The following is a 20,249-nucleotide window of genomic DNA, read 5'->3' on the forward strand; positions in this document are numbered from 1 at the left end:
GCTGCAATGTAATTCTAGATGTATAAAATCGAAAACAGGTAAAGAACAACTATTTTGCTTAGATATTCATAATGTATTAGAAAATCATATTCAGAAGTTGTAAGACCAGCACAAATGTTACTGAAGTAGAAAAATATATGTATCTTACCAGCCCTCTTAGGAACTCCTGTTGAGAGGAATCTCAAAGATGTCATAAGGTGTCCATTATCTACTTTTTGACCAATAAATTTTACTGTTACTATTGCATATGGAAGACACTGCCTAGGTTTATCTACTGGCTTTGAAAGATCATCATATTCATAGAGGTATACCTAAAAGATAAAGAAGGAAGAGAACATTTTTATGCTGATTAATTTTTTCAGACTTGAATAAGCTCCTATTTAAAAAAATCTAGATAACTGCATGTTGTTATTTATTAATCAGCTTCCATACAGCCCCACTCTCCCTGCCTTCTTCAACCCTAGTTTTCCTGAAGAGGAATTTTTTTCCTCACAGCATATTTTTTCCTTGATAGGCTTCCAATATCAGCAGAAACAAACACAATCTGTTTTTAAATAAAAAAGTATTTTTTCATTAAAACTTCAATGTTTTGCATATGCTGGGAACCACTATATTTTATTTGGGAGGAAAAGTCAATTAGAAAAATAACAATAGCTTAATATATCTTACATGTGGGAGCATATATATATTTCTAAAATATTTATCCTCATTTAATCATATATATTATATATAGTATGTATTACATAATTTAATCTTCTATAAAAGATTAAAGGTCTACTAAGTGTCTCAGTAACATATGACAGAAAATTACTGTGTAGTAATTAGTCTACCATGTAATGACTAATACATAAGCCTTTTCTCCTTTTGCGAAGATCAATAACATTTCAAAGTAGCCTTGTTTGTTTTGCAAGTTAGGAATTAATCTATGAAACATCTAAATAAAAGCAGCTACTGTACTTAGAACGAAGTTAAATGTAAATCTGGAAGCCTCTTTATTAATGTTCCCAGATCACAAATATTAAAACAACTTTTACTATCTATTTATTTAGGTCATATTATGGTGAATGAAGTAAGAGATTTCCATTTAATATTTTGGGCAGTTGTTTTAAGGCTTGTATCATACAGTGTGAGGCATGTGACTTTCAAGTTGTCAAATGAACCAAAAAGTTAACATACTGCTGAACTGTAGGCTTGTAGTTCAATGGTATCTTTCAAAGAGGGTATACTTCTTGACATATGGCAGTCAAAGTTAGGAGAAGGATCCAAAGAAACTTTGTTTTTATCCATTGAAGGCTGAATTTTCTTCACTTTTCCAAAAAGAACCTGGAAAAAAAAAAAGGCAAAAAGAAGGTAAATAAAAATATTCCAAAACGCTTTAAACTCTCATACTAGGAAAGTAAAGCTAGCTTCTTTTTTAAGGAAAGAAATTCGAATGGAGAGATAATCCACGTCCCAGATGAATGGCATGACTTATTGTAATTATGTCAATTCCCCCTTAAATTAAACTCAAAGACTACAGTAATTCCAATAAAAATTTCAGAAAATCCATTTGTAGAAATGAGTTTTAGTTTAAAAACTTCCCTGAAAGACTAAACAAGAATAACGTATATAATTTTGGAAATAATTTTTTGAAATAAAATTTGGGTCAGAAATAGAGAATGATGGAACAGGAAAGGTGACATACACTTCCAGATATTAAATACTTTTTAAAAGAACGGTACTACCACAAAAAAGGCAGAGAGGGGAAAAAAGCCGCACAAAATAAAAAGCCCAGATGAGTCCAAGCATCTATAAAAATATAGTATGATATTAAAAGCATCATTTGAAATAAATGAAGCAAAACCAGATTATTCAGTAAATGGTGTGGACTTGAAAAAAACTAAATTCCTCTCAACCTATAAACCAAAATAAATACCAAACAAGGTAAACATTTAAGTAATATAAACACTGTAGAAAGAAATACAAGCAAATATTTATCTAACCTCCAAGTGAGGATTCTTTTCTAAGCATATTGCCAAAAAACCATGAACTAAAAACAAACTTCACTGTAAAATATTCCAAAGCTTCTGTACATCAAAAACAAATGAGTATAAAAATTTTAAAAAACATGAACTAATTAAGTGATAAGAGGTGGGGAAAAAGTGCAATTTATATGAAAACAACTACAAATTTTACTTAAGTCAGCAATTCTATTACTTTTATTTTTTAATATGCTAATAATTCATTCAAAATTGAAAACAATACTAAATGTAATGTGGTACCCTGTACTTGGATACTGGAAGAGAAAAAAACATTAGTGGAAAAACTGGCAAAAGCTGAATAGTCTGTAGTAAATAGTACTGTACCAATGTTAGTTTCTTTTCATTTTATTTTATTATTATTTTTTAAATTGAGATATAATTGACATACACACTGTTAGTTTCTTAGTTTTAACAGAGGTGCCATAGTTATATGAAATGTTAACATTAGGGGAAGCTGGCTAAATTGTATACAGGACCTTTCTGTACTACCTTCATAATTTTTCTGTAAATTTAAATTTATTACAAAATAAAATATTTAAAAAAGAAAACAATAAGTGATAAAACATTATACACAGAAAAGCCTAGCTCTCAACATTCACTTTAATGAATTGATAATGCTTATGAATCAACTAGAAACAAAGAAAGGAAAATCCAAGAATCTAGCAAAGGATATTAATAGGCAGTTCACTAAATACTGTCAATGAATATACGCAGAATGTTAAGCTCAGCAATAACTATGAAAAAGAATAAAAAACTGAACCAACAATGAGAAACTATCACATATTAAGACTGGCAAATATTTTTTTTAAAATATAATACACAGAGTTAGTGATGGTGTGAGATAACAGACATCCCCCACAGGCTGTGGAAAGGAATGTCAATTAGTACAACCTTTCTCAGGACAACTGGGCATTACATATCGAAAGCTGTGAAAGTGTACACATACCTCTGACTCCTAATTTGACACATAGGAATTAATCAATTAATTCTTAGCAAATAATCACAGGTGTGTGTAAAATGTACCTACATGAATAATCAAAGTAGTATTTAAAAGTACAAAAATAAGAAAACCAAGTAATTTATATCCCAACATTAAAAAATGTGTTGCACAAATTTATGGTAGAGTTGTACAGTGGAATACTATGTAGTCGTTCAAAAGGATATTACAGAAGAATATTTATTTAATGACATGGAAAATGTTGATTTTATAATCAATGAAAAAAGCAAGTTACATAATATATAAAGAATGTATTTTAATGACCATTATACAATGCATATCCATATATATGAGCAGAAGACTAAGTATAGGTATACAAAAAAATTGTGTTGTTATTAATGGGCTTTTTGGAGCTTCTTAGTATGTTCCAAATTTTCTAAAATCAGTATGTATTATTTTTTAATATAAAAATAAAAATAAATCATGCTTTATGAATTTGATAATACCTGAGGTCTAAAAATAATTAAATTATACCAAATGAACTGTTGGTTTTACGTGAATGTACACACATCCTAAGTTACACAACTGAGGATCCTGCCTACTTACTGTGATTTTAGTAATCCTGGCAAAGCTGCAATTAACAAAAAAGTATACCTTAACCAGTTTGTTGATGCTTACAATTCGACTGTAAGATTTTTTCTTTTTTTTCAATTTTGAGTAATTTTAGACTTTAAGAAAAGTTGCAAGACAGTTCAGAGATCCCATATACCTCTACCCTGTTTTTCCTAATGTTAACATCTTATATAAGCATGGCAAAATTATTAAAGCAAAGAAATTAATATTGTATAACACTATTAAGTAAAATAAACAGTAAGAGTGTAGCAACTTTAGCTTAAGTCAGAATTATTAATACCAATGTTTTGAGGAAAGACACTTAGAATACCCTGGTATTAATTATAGTCTGAACAAAAGAGAGAAAGATAAGAGGGTCAAATAGGAGAGAAAAAATATACATTAGGAAAACCAATATGATAAAGGCTGCCTTTGTTTACTTGAAGACTTTTATGCTGCACACCCACTAGAGTCAAAAATAGGGGAAAATTTCAAATGATGATGATGATAGTAATAAATAATTATTATTTATTTTATACAATGCAACTTTAAAACATTAATAATTCATATTGAAAGTAAAATACATTTAGGTCAATTTAAAGCAAACTGAATATAATATTTAGTATTTGTTTTGTGCTACCAACCTTAAAAACTGTAATACTTTCTACAGTAATGCTTCTACTATGAGCAAAATTCAAGGCCACATCAACATGTCTAAATATATAAATTCCAAGAAGAGGGTTGCCTAGTATCTTCAATGTAGATGTTTTGGTACTTATTCCATTCTGATATATCTCAGCCACATCACTCTGAGGAAGTGCTAAAAAGCAGAAATGTTCTTCAAGTTCTCTGCCGTGTCTTCCACTCCCACGCATCTCTGACCTAAAGCAAACAGCGTGTAATTAAATGAGAACATCAACAGAATTTTCAAGGAGAAGATGAATACTTGAGCTAGCTTGCTACAGTTATGGTAACTATCCTATGGTAACAAGTTAGGCTGAAAAATCATCTAAGGAAAGATTCAGGAAATAGTTCAATAACTACTTGTGTAGGATTATGGTCTACATTCCGTATAGGCCAATGGAAATAAGGGCTAACATTTCCTGAATGCTAATGTCCCCAGCACTGTTAAGACTTAACCGTTACATACCTTTTGTCATTTTGTTCTCAAATCCCCAAGAATTGAACTACTGCTATTATTATTACTTATTATTGTCATTGTTGTTACACACATTTTTAAAATGAGAAATATGAGGTTCAGAGGGTTAAAACTTGCCAAAATAGTAAAGTGACAGAGTCGGAAATATATATGCCAATTCTTGTCCATTAAGTTCTGGAGCTAATGTTCTTATTTGTGTTACAGAGCGAAGGACATGCATTTCTTAAATATACACAGAGAGAGACACATACACAATACACTTATATATGGTCAATTATTAGGGCCATTCTCTATTCTCCAGGGATCTAGGTCACAGCTGGGAGAAGCAAGCTAGAATTTGATTACAGGTTCCTATCTTGGCACTGTGAAAATTATGAATCATTCTCAGAAAAGGTTATAATCTAAAGTACAGACACTATTGAACTTTTACCTACATTCCACGAGAATCACTGCAACATATAAAACACCCATCCTTCTCCTCCAGTTGGTGGACCGGGGAAGGGAGTCCTATGTGGCCTGCTCAGGAGCAGCAGCGGCGGCAGCAACTGCCACAGCAGGTGATAGCGACAGAGAGCTTCAATCACCGTGACAGAAGTGTGATTCCAAAAGACTATCAGCAGTGGAGAAGCTACAGAACCTAGAAAGTAATGTGCATACCACAAAAGGAAAACTGCTCTTGAAAACCACATGCTACCTGTATTTGTTATTTCCTGGAACACCACTCAAAAGAATTTGTATAAGTATACTATGCACATTAGTGTATTAATATTTACTTGCAAAAATAATTCACCTTCAACAGTAGACAGGCCCATGGCAACAAAACACACGGCAACAATAACAAGCAAGACTAACCAATGAGATCATGACCATTTCTCTCAGTTCTGGAAATGTCAGCCTTAACTTTCAACTCCACCGTCATCATTTCCTGCTCTTGTTTTTAGCTTGACGTCAGACTCTGTAAACCACTAAGATCTCTATGTTGATTGTTAAGGTTTAATTCTCACAGAAGAATTACAATACTTTTTTCTGTTTTCCTAATTTCTCATGTGGTTTTTCTTAGGATCTGGAAGAACTCCCACAACAATAGCACAAAGCATGAGAGGGAGGGAGGAAATCAAAATATATTGTTGTAAGGTTCTTACAGCACACATGAATCACATTACGTGAAGGTGTGTTGTGATGAAGATGTACACAGGTATACCTTGTTTTATTGTACTTCACTGCATTGGGCTTCACAGATATTGCATTTTTTATGAACTGAAGGTTTGTGGCAACCTTGCGTCAAGCAAGTCTACTGGCACCATTTTTCCAATAGCATTTGTTCACTTTGTGTCCCTGTGTCACATCTGGATAATTCTCGCAGTATTTCAAACTCCTTCATTATTATTATATTTGTTATGGTGATCTGTGATCTGTGATATTTGATGTTACTACTATGATTCACTGAAGGCTCAAATGATGGTTAGTATTTTTTAGCAATAATGCATTTTTAAATTAAGGTGTGTACACTGTTTTTTTAATGCTGTTGCACACTTACACTATAATGTAAACATAACTTTATATGCACTGGGAAGCCAAAAAATTTGTGTGAATCTCTTTATTGTGGTCTGGAACTGAAGCTGTGATACCTCCGAGTTATGCCTGTAATGTAAACCCTAGAGCAGTGGTGCCGTTGACATTCTGGACCAAATAATTCTTTGTGTTACCTAGTCATCTTATTGGCTGAACATTATATCCTGTTAATGGACTGAGTACAATGAAAAAAATACAACTTAATAAAGATCCGATCCAGGGCTCCAAAAACCTTTATAAATTCAAGTAAAAAATATTCCCTGGAGGTTTCTGTTAGTAATAATACTGTTAAAAACTTCGTACTTTTCAATGTATGTTCAGAATTACGCTTGAAAAAAATTTAGGACTAAATATGATTTACATAATCAAAATTACCAATTAAAAATTAGCCTTTAGAACTATTTCTAGGTCTAAAAAGGTTTGTAAAAGGTTGACTTTCAAAGTTATTCAGACACTAGGATCTATGTTAACTCGTTAAATGACGGCAGCTCTGAGTTTCGACAATGCCATTTCAGAGACGATAGGTAAAATGAATCCAAATAGTCTTTTGTCTTTTTTTTTTTGGCCGTGCCACCGTGCGTGCCCTACAGGATCTTAGTTCCCCGACCAGGGACTGAACCTGCACCCTCGGCAGTGAAAGCACGAAGTCCTAACCACTGGACTGCCCGGGAATTCCCGTACACAGAATATTTTCAATAAATATACAGTTGGCTCTCTGTGTCGGTTGGTTCTACATCCATGGATTCAACCAACCATGGACTGCAAACTTAATTTACAATCCATGATGGGTTGAATTTGAGGATGCAGAACTCGTGGATATGGAGAACCAACTATGGGATCTGAGCATCCGCAGATTTTGGTATTTGGGGCAGGTCCTGGAACCAATCTCCCATGGGTACCAAGGGACAACTGTAAATGTAAAAGACTTAGATAAAACTCACATTGATGAGAAGTTATACAAGTTAGCAAAGCACAATGAATGAGTGGTAGAGCTGTGCACTTACACCTGTCACCAACCTAAATTCCTATGTGTGCACCATGGCAAGATCCTGCTGATAACCAAGGCCCTACAGCAGCATGTAGGCCCAGATCCGCCCTGTCTTCTGTCACTGGCCTGCACCACTAGGCTCACCTGCAGCTAGCCCTTCCACAGTGATGGATACCCCTGGCCCCCATCAGGCCTCCAAAGCTACATGTCCATGGCAAGATCCAGCAGTCACAGTAGTGCACACCAACAGCCAGGACCCCCCCAAAGCTGTCAGTGCACCTGCCATTGGCACTTGCCTTGACATCTGCCCTGGCCCCCATTGCTACATGTGTGTTTATTTGATTTTTTTTTAATCATAGAATTCTAAGTATTTAATCACATTTTGAGATAATCGTTTAGTTACAGTAAATACTTTTTGCTTCCATTTTCCTTTCTTTATTTTATTCACTGTAAGTTATCTTATTGTTCCCAAGAGAGTATAACTTTAAAATGAGTTAACATGTTACATTACATTTTCCTTTCTAACATGAAATTTAATTATATTGCATTTAATTCACGTAAGTGTTCATCTAACAAGTGGATTCTTAAATATTTTTTGAGTTACTAAGAAACAGAACTTCTCTTTTTCCTCCGTTTTCTCTTTTCCTTTCCTTTTGCTCCTCTTCTTCCTTATTCCTCTTTTTTCTCAAATAAATTCCTCAGCATTGTCTTCTGCTCGCAGATTCACAAAGCTGAGCCCACTAGAGCTGGAAGAGGCTGTGACGATCCTCCTGTCCATGAGTTTCTGACCTGGGGTTCACTTACACAGGAAAAGTCCCAGGTTGGCTACTGTGGGGAGCCCAAAAACCTTAGAATTCTGTGCAAAGCTCTGTGTTCATGTGCACTTCCCTGGGAAGAGGAGCTATAACTTCATCAAATTCTCAGAGGGGTCCCTGACCCCAAAGGTTAAATAAGTATCACTGGTGAGGAAAACAATGGCCAAGATGTCAAAATAGCTCATCCAGGATCACATAACTATGTAGTGGCAGAACCAGGAGTAGAATTTAGGTCTCTGGCTTCTAGTACAAGGCTTTTTCTGCTACACTAAGAAAGCGGGCCTAGCTTCAATTTTTATGGGGTTGTTGATATACAGTTTATGTCTTCTTTTTTTAAAATTTTCTTTCTTTTTTTAAAAATTTTTAATAGAAACAACCTAAATGTCCATCAGTAGAGGAATGGGGGCTTCCTTGGTGGCGCAGTGGTTGAGAATCTGCCTGCCAATGCAGGGGACACGGGTTCGAGCCCTGGTCTGGGAAGATCCCACATGCCACAGAGCAACTAGGCCCGTGAGCCACAATTACTGAGCCTGCACGTCTGGAGCCTGTGCTCCGCAACAAGAGAGGCCGTGATAATGAGAGGCCTGCGCACCGTGATGAAGAGTGGCCCCCACTTGCCGCAACTAGAGAAAGCCCTCGCACAGAAACGAAGACCCAACACAGCCATAAAAATAAATAAATAAATAAATAAACGCAAAGTTTAAAAAAAAAAAAAAAAGCACAGTATCTTCTGCTTATATTTAAAAAAAAAAAAATAGAGGAATGGATAAAGAAGATGTGGGACATATACACATGGAATATCACTCAGCCATAAAAAGGAACGAAACTGGGTCATTTGTAGAGACATGGATGGACCTAGAGATTGTCACACAGAGTGAAGGGAGTCAGAAAGAGAAAAACAAGTATCGTATATTTGTAGAATATACGATAATGCATATATGTGGAATCTGAAAATATTCATATAGATGACCTTATTTACAAAGCAGAAATAGAGACACAGATGTAGCGAACAAACATATGGATACCAAGGGGGAAAGGAGGGGTGGGATGAACTGGGAGATTGGGATTGACATATATACACTATTGACACTATGCATAAAATAGATAACTAATGAGGACCTACTGTATAGCACAGGCAACTCTACTCAATGCTCTGTGGTGACCTAAATGGGAAGGAAATCCAAAAAAGAGGGGATATATGTACACATATAGCTGATTCACTCTGCTGTACAGGAGAAACTAACACAACATTGTAAAGCAACTATACATGTGTGTTTATAACCAGCCCTGTCACAACTCAGGCACCTGCAACTGGCCCGCATAGCCGAGTGTGTGCATACAAACCAGCTTGGGCCACTACTGCTGCTTACTCTGGTCCTCTCCCTAGTTTATGGACCTGGAGGTGCTGCTGAGAACCCCAACAGCCATTGTAACCTCTGCAGACCCCTGGCAGTGTTTGCCAAAGACCACACAAATTGTCGATGTCGTGGATCCCAATGGCCTGATCTACTGAGTTACACCACAATCCCCAAGACATGGAGCCACCACATGCCCCTCCACGTGGCACCCTGCAGCACTAACCCAGGGTCACAGCACTCTCTGGCATGTCCCCACCCCAGCTGAAGGTCTTTTCTTAGCAAAGTTAGTCCATAAAGTCTCGTCTTTAAATGTGCAGACACCTATGCAAGGCTAAAGGACCATGAAGAATCAGGGAAATGTGACTCCACCAAAGAAATACAGTAAACCTCCAGTAAATGGCCCCCCAAAAATGGAGATACAGGATTTGCTCTACAAAGAATTCAAAATTGTTCTAAAGATGCTCAGGGAGCTATAAGAAAACACAGATAAATACTTTAACAATATCAGGAAAAGAATATAAGAACAAAATGAGGAAAGAAAGAGAAAGAGAACATAAAAAAGAACCAAAGAGGAATTTTGAAGGTAAAGAATACAATGACTGAACTGAAGAATTCAACAGAGAGCTTCAACAGCAGACTAGACCAAGCAGAAGAAAAAAAATCAGTGAGCTCAAAGACAGATTGTTTAAAATTATCCAGTCAGAAGAGCAAAAAGAAAAAAGAAAAGACTGAAGAAAGCCTACAGATCTTATGGGACACCATTAATAAAACAATCTATACGTTGTTGGATTCCCATAAGAAGGATAGAAGGAGAAAAGTGAAGAAAGCTTATTTAAAGAAATAATGGCTGAGAACTTCCCAAACCTCAGGAGATATCCAAGTTCATGAAGCTAACAGGTCACCCCAAAATTTCAATCTAAAAATGATCTTCTCTAAGACACTATAATTTTATTTTAAAATTTTTAAATAAAAATTTTATTAAAATTAAAATTTTTATTAGACAGTTTTATTAAAAACTGTCTAATATCAGAGACAAAGAGAAGATTTTAAAAGCAGCAAGAGAAATTTTTTTCTCTCATTCAAGGGAACCCCCAATAAAGCTATAATCAGATTTCTCAGCAGAGATCTTGCAGACCAGAAGAGAATGGAATGATATACTCAAAGTACTGAAAGAAAGAAAGTGCCAACCAAGAATACTTAACCCAGTCAAGCTGTCTTTCAGAAATGAAGGCAAAATAAAAAGTTTCCCAAACAAAAGCTGAGGGAGTTTATCACCACTAGACCTGCCTTATGAGAAATGCAAAACGGACTTACTCAAGGTGAAATGAAAGGGCTGTAACTGGTAACATAAAATGTATGAAAATAAACAATACACTAGTAAAGGTAGATATATAGTCAGATTCAGAATACTTTAATACTGTAATATGGTGGTGTTAACTCTAGATAAAAGGTGAAGTACAAAAGTATTAAAGATAGCTATAGCTATGATAATGTTAATGGATACACAATATAAAAAGATGTAAAGTGTGACGTCAAAAACATAAAATGGGGGAAATAAAAAGGTAGAGTTTTTGCATGCAATTAAAGTTAAACTGTCATAAGCTTAAGATAGACTACTATACCTATTCAATGTTTCAAGTAAGCCTCAGGGTAAACACAAGCAAAAACCTACAGCAGATACACACAAGATAGAGAAGAAGGAATCAAAGTGTACCACTACAGAAAATCATCAATTCACAAAGGAATATAGCAAGAGAGGAAGAAAGGAACAAGAGAACTACAAAACAGCCAGAAAACAACAAGATAGCAATAGTTGGTTTTTACCTATCAATAATTACTTTAAATGTACATGGTCAAAAAGCACAGAGTGGGTAAAAGGATAAAAAAACAAGACACAACTATATGCTACTTATAAGAGACTCACTTCCAGGACACAAATAGACTCAAAGTGAAGAGATGAGAAAACATCCCATGCAAACGGAAACCAAAAGATAGCAGGGGTAGCTACACCTATAAGCAGACAAAACAGACTTTAAATCTAAAACATTAACAAGAAACAAGGTCATTATAAATGATAAAGGGGTCAATTCACCAAAAGGACATAACAACTGTAAATAAATATGCACACAATATCAGAGCACCTAAATATATTAAGCAAATACTAATAGAGCTGAAGGGAGCAATAGAGAACAATACAATAATAGTGGGGGATTTTCAAACCCAAGTTTCAACAATGCATAGATCATCCAGACAGAAAATCAATAAGGGAACATTGGACTTGAACTATATGTTATACCAAGTGGATCTGACATATACAGAACATTCCATCCAACAGCAGCAGACTACACATTCTTCTCAAGGGCACATGGAACATTTTTCAGGACAGATCGTATGTTAGGCCACAAAACAAGTCTCAGCCAATTTTAAATCACTGAAATTATCACACCAACGATCTTTTCTAATCACAATAGTATGAAAGTAGAAATCAGTAACAGGATGAAAACTGAAAAATTCACAAATATGAGAATATTGTACAATACGTACCTGAACAACTGATGGGTCAAAGATGAAATCAAAAGGGAAATAAAACATACTGAAATAAAGGAAAATGGAAACACCACATGCCAAACCTTAAGACATGCAACAAAAGCAGTACTAAGAGGTAATTTTACAGTGATAAATTCCTACATTTGGAAAAAAGAAAGACCTAAAATAAACAACCTAACTTTATACCTCAAGGAACTAGAAAAAGAACTAAGCCCAAAGTTAGCAGAAGGAAGGCAGATAACAAAGAGCAGAAACAAATGAAATAGAGAATAGAAAAACAATAGGAAAGGTCAATGAAACAAAGAGTTGTTTTTTGAAAAGACAAGCAAAATTGACTTTACCTAAACTTACCAAGAAAAAAAGAGAGAGGACTCAAATAATTGAAATTATAAGTGAAACAGCTGACATTACAACTGATATCACAGAAATACAAAGGATCATAAGAGACTATTATGAACAATTATATGCCAATACAAATTGGATAACCTAGAAGAAATGGATAAATTCCTAGAAAAAACAACATACCAAGTCTGAATCATAAAGAAAAAATCTGAACACACCAATAACAAGTAAGGACATTGAAACAGTAATCAAATATCTTCCAACAAAGAAAAGCCCAGGACCAGATGGGTTCATGGGTGAATTCTACCAAACATTTAAAGAAGAATTAATGCCAATTCTTCTCAAACTCTTCCAAGAAACTGATGAGGAGGGAACACTCCCAAACTCATTTTATGAGGCCAGCATTACCTTGATATCAGGGCCAGGTAAGGATACTATAAGAAAACTAAAGCCCAATATCTCTGATGAATATAGATGCAAAAATTATTAACAAAATACTAGTAAACCAAACTCAACAACACACTAAAAGGATCATACACCAAAATCAAGTGGGAATTATTCCTGGAATGCAAGGATGGATCAACATATGCAAATCAAGAAATGTGATACACATTCATAGAATGAAACATAAAAATCAAATGATCATCTCAAAAGACACACAAAAAAAGCATTTGACAAAATTCCACATCATTTCATGATAAAAACTGTCAATAAATTGAGTATAGGAGGAACATACCTCAACATAATAAAGGTCATTTTGACAGACTGACAACTAATGTCATACTCAGTGGTGAAAAATTGAAAGCTTTTCCCCTAAGATCAGGAATGAGACAAGAATGCCCACTATCACCACTTTTATTCAACAGAGTACTGAAAGTCCTAGCCAGAGTAAGAAGGCAAGCAAAAGAAATAGAAGGCATCCAAATCAGAAAGGAAGAAGTAAAATGGTCTCTGTTTGCAGATGACAGGATCTTATATATAGAAAGTCCTAAAGTCTCTACCAAAAAAACTATTAGACCTAACAAACTAATTCAGTGATGTTTCAGGATACAAATCAACATAAAAAAATCACTGCGTTTCTACACACCAACAATGAATTATCTGAAAAAGATGTAAAGAAAACAATTCCATTTACAATAACATCAAAAACAAAATACTTAGGAATAAATTTAAGCAAGGAAGGGAAAGAGCTATACACCTAAAACTATAAGACACTAATTAAAGAAACTGAAGAAGACACAAAAAATAGAACGATATCCCTTGTTCATGGATTGGAAGAGTTAACATTGTTAAAATGTCAATACTACCCAAAGCCATCTACAGATTCAATGCAATTTCTATCAAAATTCCAATGGCATTTTTCACAGAAACAGGAAAAATGATGCTAAAATTTAAATGGAACCACAAAAGACCCCGAGAGCCAAAACAATCTTGAGAAAGAAGAACAAAGCTGGGGCATCACACTTCCTGATTTCAAAGTATATCCCAAACCTACAGAAATCAAAACAGTATGGTACTGGCATAAAAAACCATATAGACCAATGGAACAGAATATCAAGAGCCCAGAAATAAACCCACGCATATATGGTCAAATAATATTTAACAAGGGGGCAAAGAAAACTCAATGAGGAAAGGACAGTCTCTTCAACAAATGCTGGGAAAAATGGATATTCACATGCAAAAAAGTGAAACTGGACTCCTATCTTACACCACTCACAAAAACTTAACTCAAAATGGATTAAGGACTTAGAGGTAACACCTGAAGCAATAAAACTCCTGTAAGAAAACATAGGGAAAAAGTCCTCCTTGACAGTGGTCTTGGCAATGATTTTTTTGGATATGACATCAAAAGCACAAGCAATAAAGAAAAACCAACAATGAGATGATCTCAAACTAAAATGCTCCTGCATGGCAAAAAGAAAGAGTCAAGAAAAGGAAAAGAGAACCTACAGAATGGGAGAAAGTATTTGCAAACTATACAGCTGGTAAAGGGTTAATATTCAAAATACAGAAGGAATTCATAAACTCAACAGCAAAAACAATCTGATTAAAAAATGGGAAGAAGACTTGAAGAAACATTTTTCCAAAGAAAATGTACAAATGGCCAAGTACTTAATAAGGTGCTACACATCATTAATCATCAGGGAAATGCAATTCAAAATCACAATAAGATATCATCTCACATGTGTTAGACTGGCTATTCTCAAAAGACAAGATAAAAAGTGCTGGTGAGGACGTGGAGAAAAGGGAACCTGGTGCATTCTTGGTGGCAATGTAAACTGGTACAGCCACTATGGAGAACAGTATGGAGATCCCTCAAAAAATTGAAAATAGAGCCACCATATGACCCAGCACTCCCACTCCTGGGTGATGTCTGAAGGAGACGAAGTCACTGTGTCTCAGAGATGCCAGCACCCCCACACCCACTGCAGCGCCATGCACAACCGCCAAGACGTGGACGCAACTAAGTTCAACAGATGAATGGATAAATGTGGCATATATACACAATGGGATACTATTCAGCCACAAAAAGAAGGAAATCCTTCCATTTGCAACAACACAGATTAATCTAGAGGACATTATGCTACGTGAAGTAAGTCAGAGAGAGAAATACCAGATGATCTCGCTTACATGTGGAATCTAAAAACATCAAGCTGATAGAAACAGAGCAGAATGGTGGTTTCCAGGGTCTGGGGAGTGCGGGAAATGGGGAGGTGGTGGTCAAAGGGTACAAACTTTCAGTTATAAGATAAGTAAGTTCCAGGGATCTAAGGTACAGAGTGGTGACTATAGTTTATAATACTGTATCGTATGCTTGCAAGGTGCTGTAAGAGTAGAGTTTTAATGTTCTCACTGTAACAACGACAACATGGTAATTGTGTGAGGTGAAGGATGTGTTAACTAACCTTACTATGGTAAACATTTCCCTATATATGTGTATCAAATAATCACGTTGTACATCTTAAACATACACAGTGCTATATGTCAATCATATTTTAACAAAACTGGAGGGAAAAAAAGATATTTTCTAACTCACACAAAAGTCCAGAGATAAGGCAGTATATAGCTGCTCTAAGAAATTACCGCACACTTAGTGGATTAAAACAAATCAAGTTTATTATCTTACAGTTATGTAGGTCATAAGTCTGACATGGGTCTCATGGGGCTAAAATCAAGGTGTCATCTAGACCGCGTTTCTTTCTTAGGCTCTAGGGGAGGATCTCTTTCCTTGTTGGCAGAATTCAATCAAGGGGAGGATCTCTTTCCTTGTTGGCAGAATTCAATCAAGGGGAGGATCTCTTTCCTTGTTGGCAGAATTCAATCAAGGGGAGGATCTCTTTCCTTGTTGGCAGAATTCAATCCCCTGCAGTTGGAGGACTGAGATCCCACTTCCTTGCTGGCTGTTAGCCAAAAGCGATCCCCAAATTCCAGACAATACCTGCGTTCATAACACCTTTCCTGCATCTTTAAAGCCAGCAAAGGCAAGCTGAATCCCTCTCATACTTTTCTTTCTTCCTTCAGTCTCTCACTCTTCTGTCTTCCTCTTAAATTTTTAAGATTAAGAGCTCATATCATTAAATTGGGCCCACCCAGATTACCCAGAATAATCACCCAAACTCAAGGTCTGTGACCTCAATCACATTTGCAAAGTCCTTTTTGTTAGGTAAAGGTTGTGGGGATCGGAGTGTGGGTATCTTTGGGGGAGCATTATGCTGGCTACCACAGGAAGAATCTAAACTTATTTAGTCCCTCAACAATATTAGGAACTCAAGTTTCTTTTCCTTGACTCTCTACCCTGCTGTCCATCGCTTTATCTTTATCTCTGCCTGGCTCCTCTTGTGGTCATAAGAGAGCTGCCAGCAGCAACTAGGCCTACCTGCTCCCTTGCCCACAGACACCAATAGAGACACTGACTTCACCTTCCCAGGATTTCCAAGAAAGCCTCATACTGTGTTATACTGAACCATATTGACTATGCTTGTACATCAGTAAACCAACAAAGGCAAGGGGAATGGGACAAAGAATAGTTTAGACTAATTATATGAGACAATCTAGAACTATTAGGGAGACTGCAGTCTACTCGTTTGGTTCCCCTTTAGACACACCCTTCTTCCAACACTTATACTTTCAAAAATGCTCATGCTCACACCGAGCAAGGTCAATCCACCTCACAAAAAGGGAACAATCCAGTCTCATCAAGTTACTGCATCTAACTTCAGATCAATGATGTGAGTAATACGCTTTCCCTTAAAGTGGGTCTGGACGTAGACTCATATAGTCAACATCCATTTAGGCAGCATATGGTTACAAGGTTAAGTTACCTACACGAAAAATAAATTGGTGAAGAAAACGTAGGGTAACCACAATTAAATTTAGAGAAGTGAAGAATGACACCATGGTCAGTGTTAACTGGCCCTTAGCACAAAGTATATCCTTCTAGAAAGAAATAGCTAGGATTCTTGGCCCTCAAAATTCCAAAGGCTAGGAACCATAGCATGATCTTGTTTAGACAATGGTTGCTATTAGGAATTTCAGTCTCCTGGCAACAAGCCTCTGAGACCCTCCCATTTCCCAAGGCCCTGAATTTAGAATGGTCTTTACCCACTGCATTACAATTTGAAACTATCCATTTCTTTCCACAGACTGCATTTAAAATATATCTTTATTGCATAAAGTTGAGTAGTTCCATTTGCCAGGTAGAAAATGCTTAAAAGGAGGTATCTGGGAAAGGTTGAAGGCAACAGATTTGTGCTTCATACTTACTTCAGATTTACCTCATACTTATCTCTTGTTAAATCTTTCTTTTAAACCCATATTCACACTAACTTTGGAAAAGATGAATTCTTTACTTCATGCTAATCTTGCAAAGCTGATCTGTGAAACTAGGCCATAAGTACAAAGGATTTTTTTTTTTTACCAAATCTGAATTTTAAAGGCCTCTTGGATCTAAGCAGGAAATGGGCAGGGCACTTCAATATCCTGAATTTTTTTTTGTACAAGTTCCCCCCAAACCACAGCCTCATAAAATGTATAGTCTGTGCCCCCACGTATCACCAACTTCCCATTTAGGAACAGTGAGGGGTCCTTTATTGCCCTCGTTCCAAGTTAAATCCATATCTTAGAATCTTCCACTAGCAAGTGGAAGTACCAAGTTCAACACCAGTACCAAGTTCCTAGTACCAAGTTCAATACCAGTTTAAAGGCTATCGACTTCAAGTATGGAAAACCATTCAAACTGGCTTAAAATTGAGTTAACTTCTTCTTTTTTTTTATAAATTTATTTATTTATTTACTTATTTTTGGCTGCGTTGGGTCTTCGTCGCTGCGCATGGGCTTTCTCTAGTTGCAGCGAGCGGGGGCTACTCTTCGTTGCGGTGCGCGGGCTTCTCATTGCGGTGGCTCCTCTTGTTGTGGAGCACGGGCTCTAGGCTCATGGGCTTCAGCAGCTGTGGCACGCAGGCTCAGTAGCTGTGGTGCACAGGCTTAGTTGCTCCGTGGCATGTGGGATCTTTCCAGACCAGGGCTCAAACCCATGTCCCCTGCATTGGCAGGCAGATTCTTAACCACTGCGCCACCAGGGAAGTCCTGAGTTAACTTCTTACGACAAGAAATTCAGAAATCAGGCAGCCTTTATCAGTTGACCTATTCCACAGCTCCAGATGTTTTCAAGGATTCAGGTTTTTTCCACCTCTCTGTTTTGCTGTCATCACCTCGAGGGTCATCCAACTGGTGTCGTCATTATTCCAAGAGTGCTGCCATCAACAGGTTGAGCAACATGCTTTCTTGTTCACAGCAGATTGGCTTCTCTTTTCCAGAGACTCCCCCCTGCCCACAAGCCAATCTGTCCTCAGTGTGTCACTGGCCCAAACTGATTTAGTTCTGCACCCTCTCCCCGAACCAATCATTGATAAAAGTAGATGAAATTAAGCATGGATGACTCAGTCTACTCATATGGGGTAGAATGTAAACTGAGATGCCAAGTACAAATTTAACCACAGTGTCAAGATAGATACTGACAATTTTTAAATTTCACATAAATTTGAAATGTTTAAAGGTAAGTTATCTTAAAACAAAACAAAAAAGGGTCAAACTGATACAAATAGCACAATATACTTAAGAAGAAGTGAATTCAGTTCTCTTTTACCCATTAAGACCAGCTCAAGTTCTTAACTCTTCAGAACATCTCTCAAGACTCTTACGAAGAATACTCAATCCCTCATCTATGCACCTACCTCTTACTATAACATTATTTTATATTTAGCTGTATGTCTTCTCCACTGGAATGTAAACTCTTTAAGGCTGAGGAGAAAACATTCATTTTTCTCTGAGGGTATCAAATACAACATCTGACACAGTAGGCACTCAAATGCTCAATGAATGACTTAATACACAGATGTTTAGATGATTAATGTGTTTTTGCTGATTTCACACTTAAGCAGTGGTAGATGCAATGTGGATAAAAAGTGGAGACTGGGGAGTTCGCTGGTGGCCTAGTGGTTAGGATTCTGGGCTCTCACTGTGTGGCCCGGGTTCAGTCCCTGGTTGGGGAACTGAGATCCCGCAAGCTGTGCAGCATGGCCAACACAACAACAAAGAAGTGGAGATTGGTATCTTTTTGGAGCTACTTTCTTTTGCTGAGATCACAGATTTATAAACTCCTCTAAGGGGAACAATAAAAAGAAAAGCTAGAGGCAGTCAATGTTATTAATACTTTCTCTTTTCATCTCTCCATCCTATTTTTCTCTTCTGCTAACCAATTCTGATATTTCCTTTTATTTTTTTTTACCTGTGCCTTAAGGCTACTTAAGGGTACTTTCTACCTTCATTGATTTAAAACAATGAAATAAAAATGTAACTTAATTTAACAGTTAAGTGCCCACTGTGTTGCCAGACTCGGTTCCATACTATGGACACAAAAAAACAAATAAGATAAAACTCATAATGTAGTAAGGGAATCAGACAAAACCAACATAGTGTGGTAAGTCGTGTAAAATGAGTATAAAGTACTATGGGAGATAAATGAGTTTGTCTAATTGGGCAAATACCTAAGAAACCAATAAATCCTATACACATTAGTCATTCAGAATGTTCTATCAAGTCTTGTATTGTTGGGTAGTTGTTCTAACTTTTCTGTAATGTTAACAGGGAGAAATAAATGGGTGAAACTTAAGTGTCAGGGGGCATTATGAAAAAGGACACAACTTAAAAATGCCTAATATACCAAAATCAAGGAACAATGCAGGAATTCATTTTTGATCAAACTACTATTTCAATCTGGAAGGGGCAGTGTATAGCCAGTCCATTCTACTTTTGCTCAAAACCGTGATTTTTAGATGAAAAAATATGCCATCAACTAATTCTGTCATTCTCACCAATTCTCCCCAACAGACAACAAGTGGGGTAGCATGTCTGAGTCAAGAGGAATTGATTCGAAAACAAAAAAAAAAGAGACCAAAAACATTCCAAAATGAGTTCTAAGTGTGGGTCCATCAAACTATAGTTATGTTCTAAGTTAAAAATGCAAAATGGTGAAGGAGGCAAGTTCAGAAAATGAAAATGCTAAAACTGTGTTCACACAAGATCCAAACGTATTAAATACAAAATGTTTACAATGAGAACTCTGCATGTGCTCTTATTTTTTCTTACTAAGATAACATAATGGGGCTTCCCTGGTGGCACAGTGGTTAAGTATCTGCCTCCCAATGCAGGGGACATGGGTTCGAGCCCTGGTCCGGGAAGATTCCACATGCCGCCGAGCAACTAAGCCCGTGAGCCACAACTACTGAGCCTGCGCTCTAGAGCCCGCAAGCCACAATTACTGAGCTCGCATGCCACAACTACTGAAGCTCACGTGCCTAGAGCCTGTGCTCCACAACAAGAGAAGCCACCACAATGAG

The 20,249-nt window shown here is 36.4% G+C and overlaps 1 protein-coding gene across 1 annotated transcript in view; it reads right to left on the reverse strand.

The window, feature by feature from the left end:
* The window catches only part of TEX15 (testis expressed 15, meiosis and synapsis associated), a 72,552-nt gene that overhangs the window by 19,428 nt on the left and 32,875 nt on the right, over positions 1-20,249 (reverse strand). The window contains 3 exon segments of the mRNA XM_036838849.1: positions 149-311; positions 1,177-1,323; positions 4,215-4,452. Of these exon segments, the coding sequence (XP_036694744.1) occupies positions 149-311; positions 1,177-1,323; positions 4,215-4,452 (548 nt within the window).

This window comes from Balaenoptera musculus, chromosome 21 (genome assembly GCF_009873245.2).
Source record: "Balaenoptera musculus isolate JJ_BM4_2016_0621 chromosome 21, mBalMus1.pri.v3, whole genome shotgun sequence".
Classification (NCBI taxonomy): domain Eukaryota; kingdom Metazoa; phylum Chordata; class Mammalia; order Artiodactyla; family Balaenopteridae; genus Balaenoptera; species Balaenoptera musculus.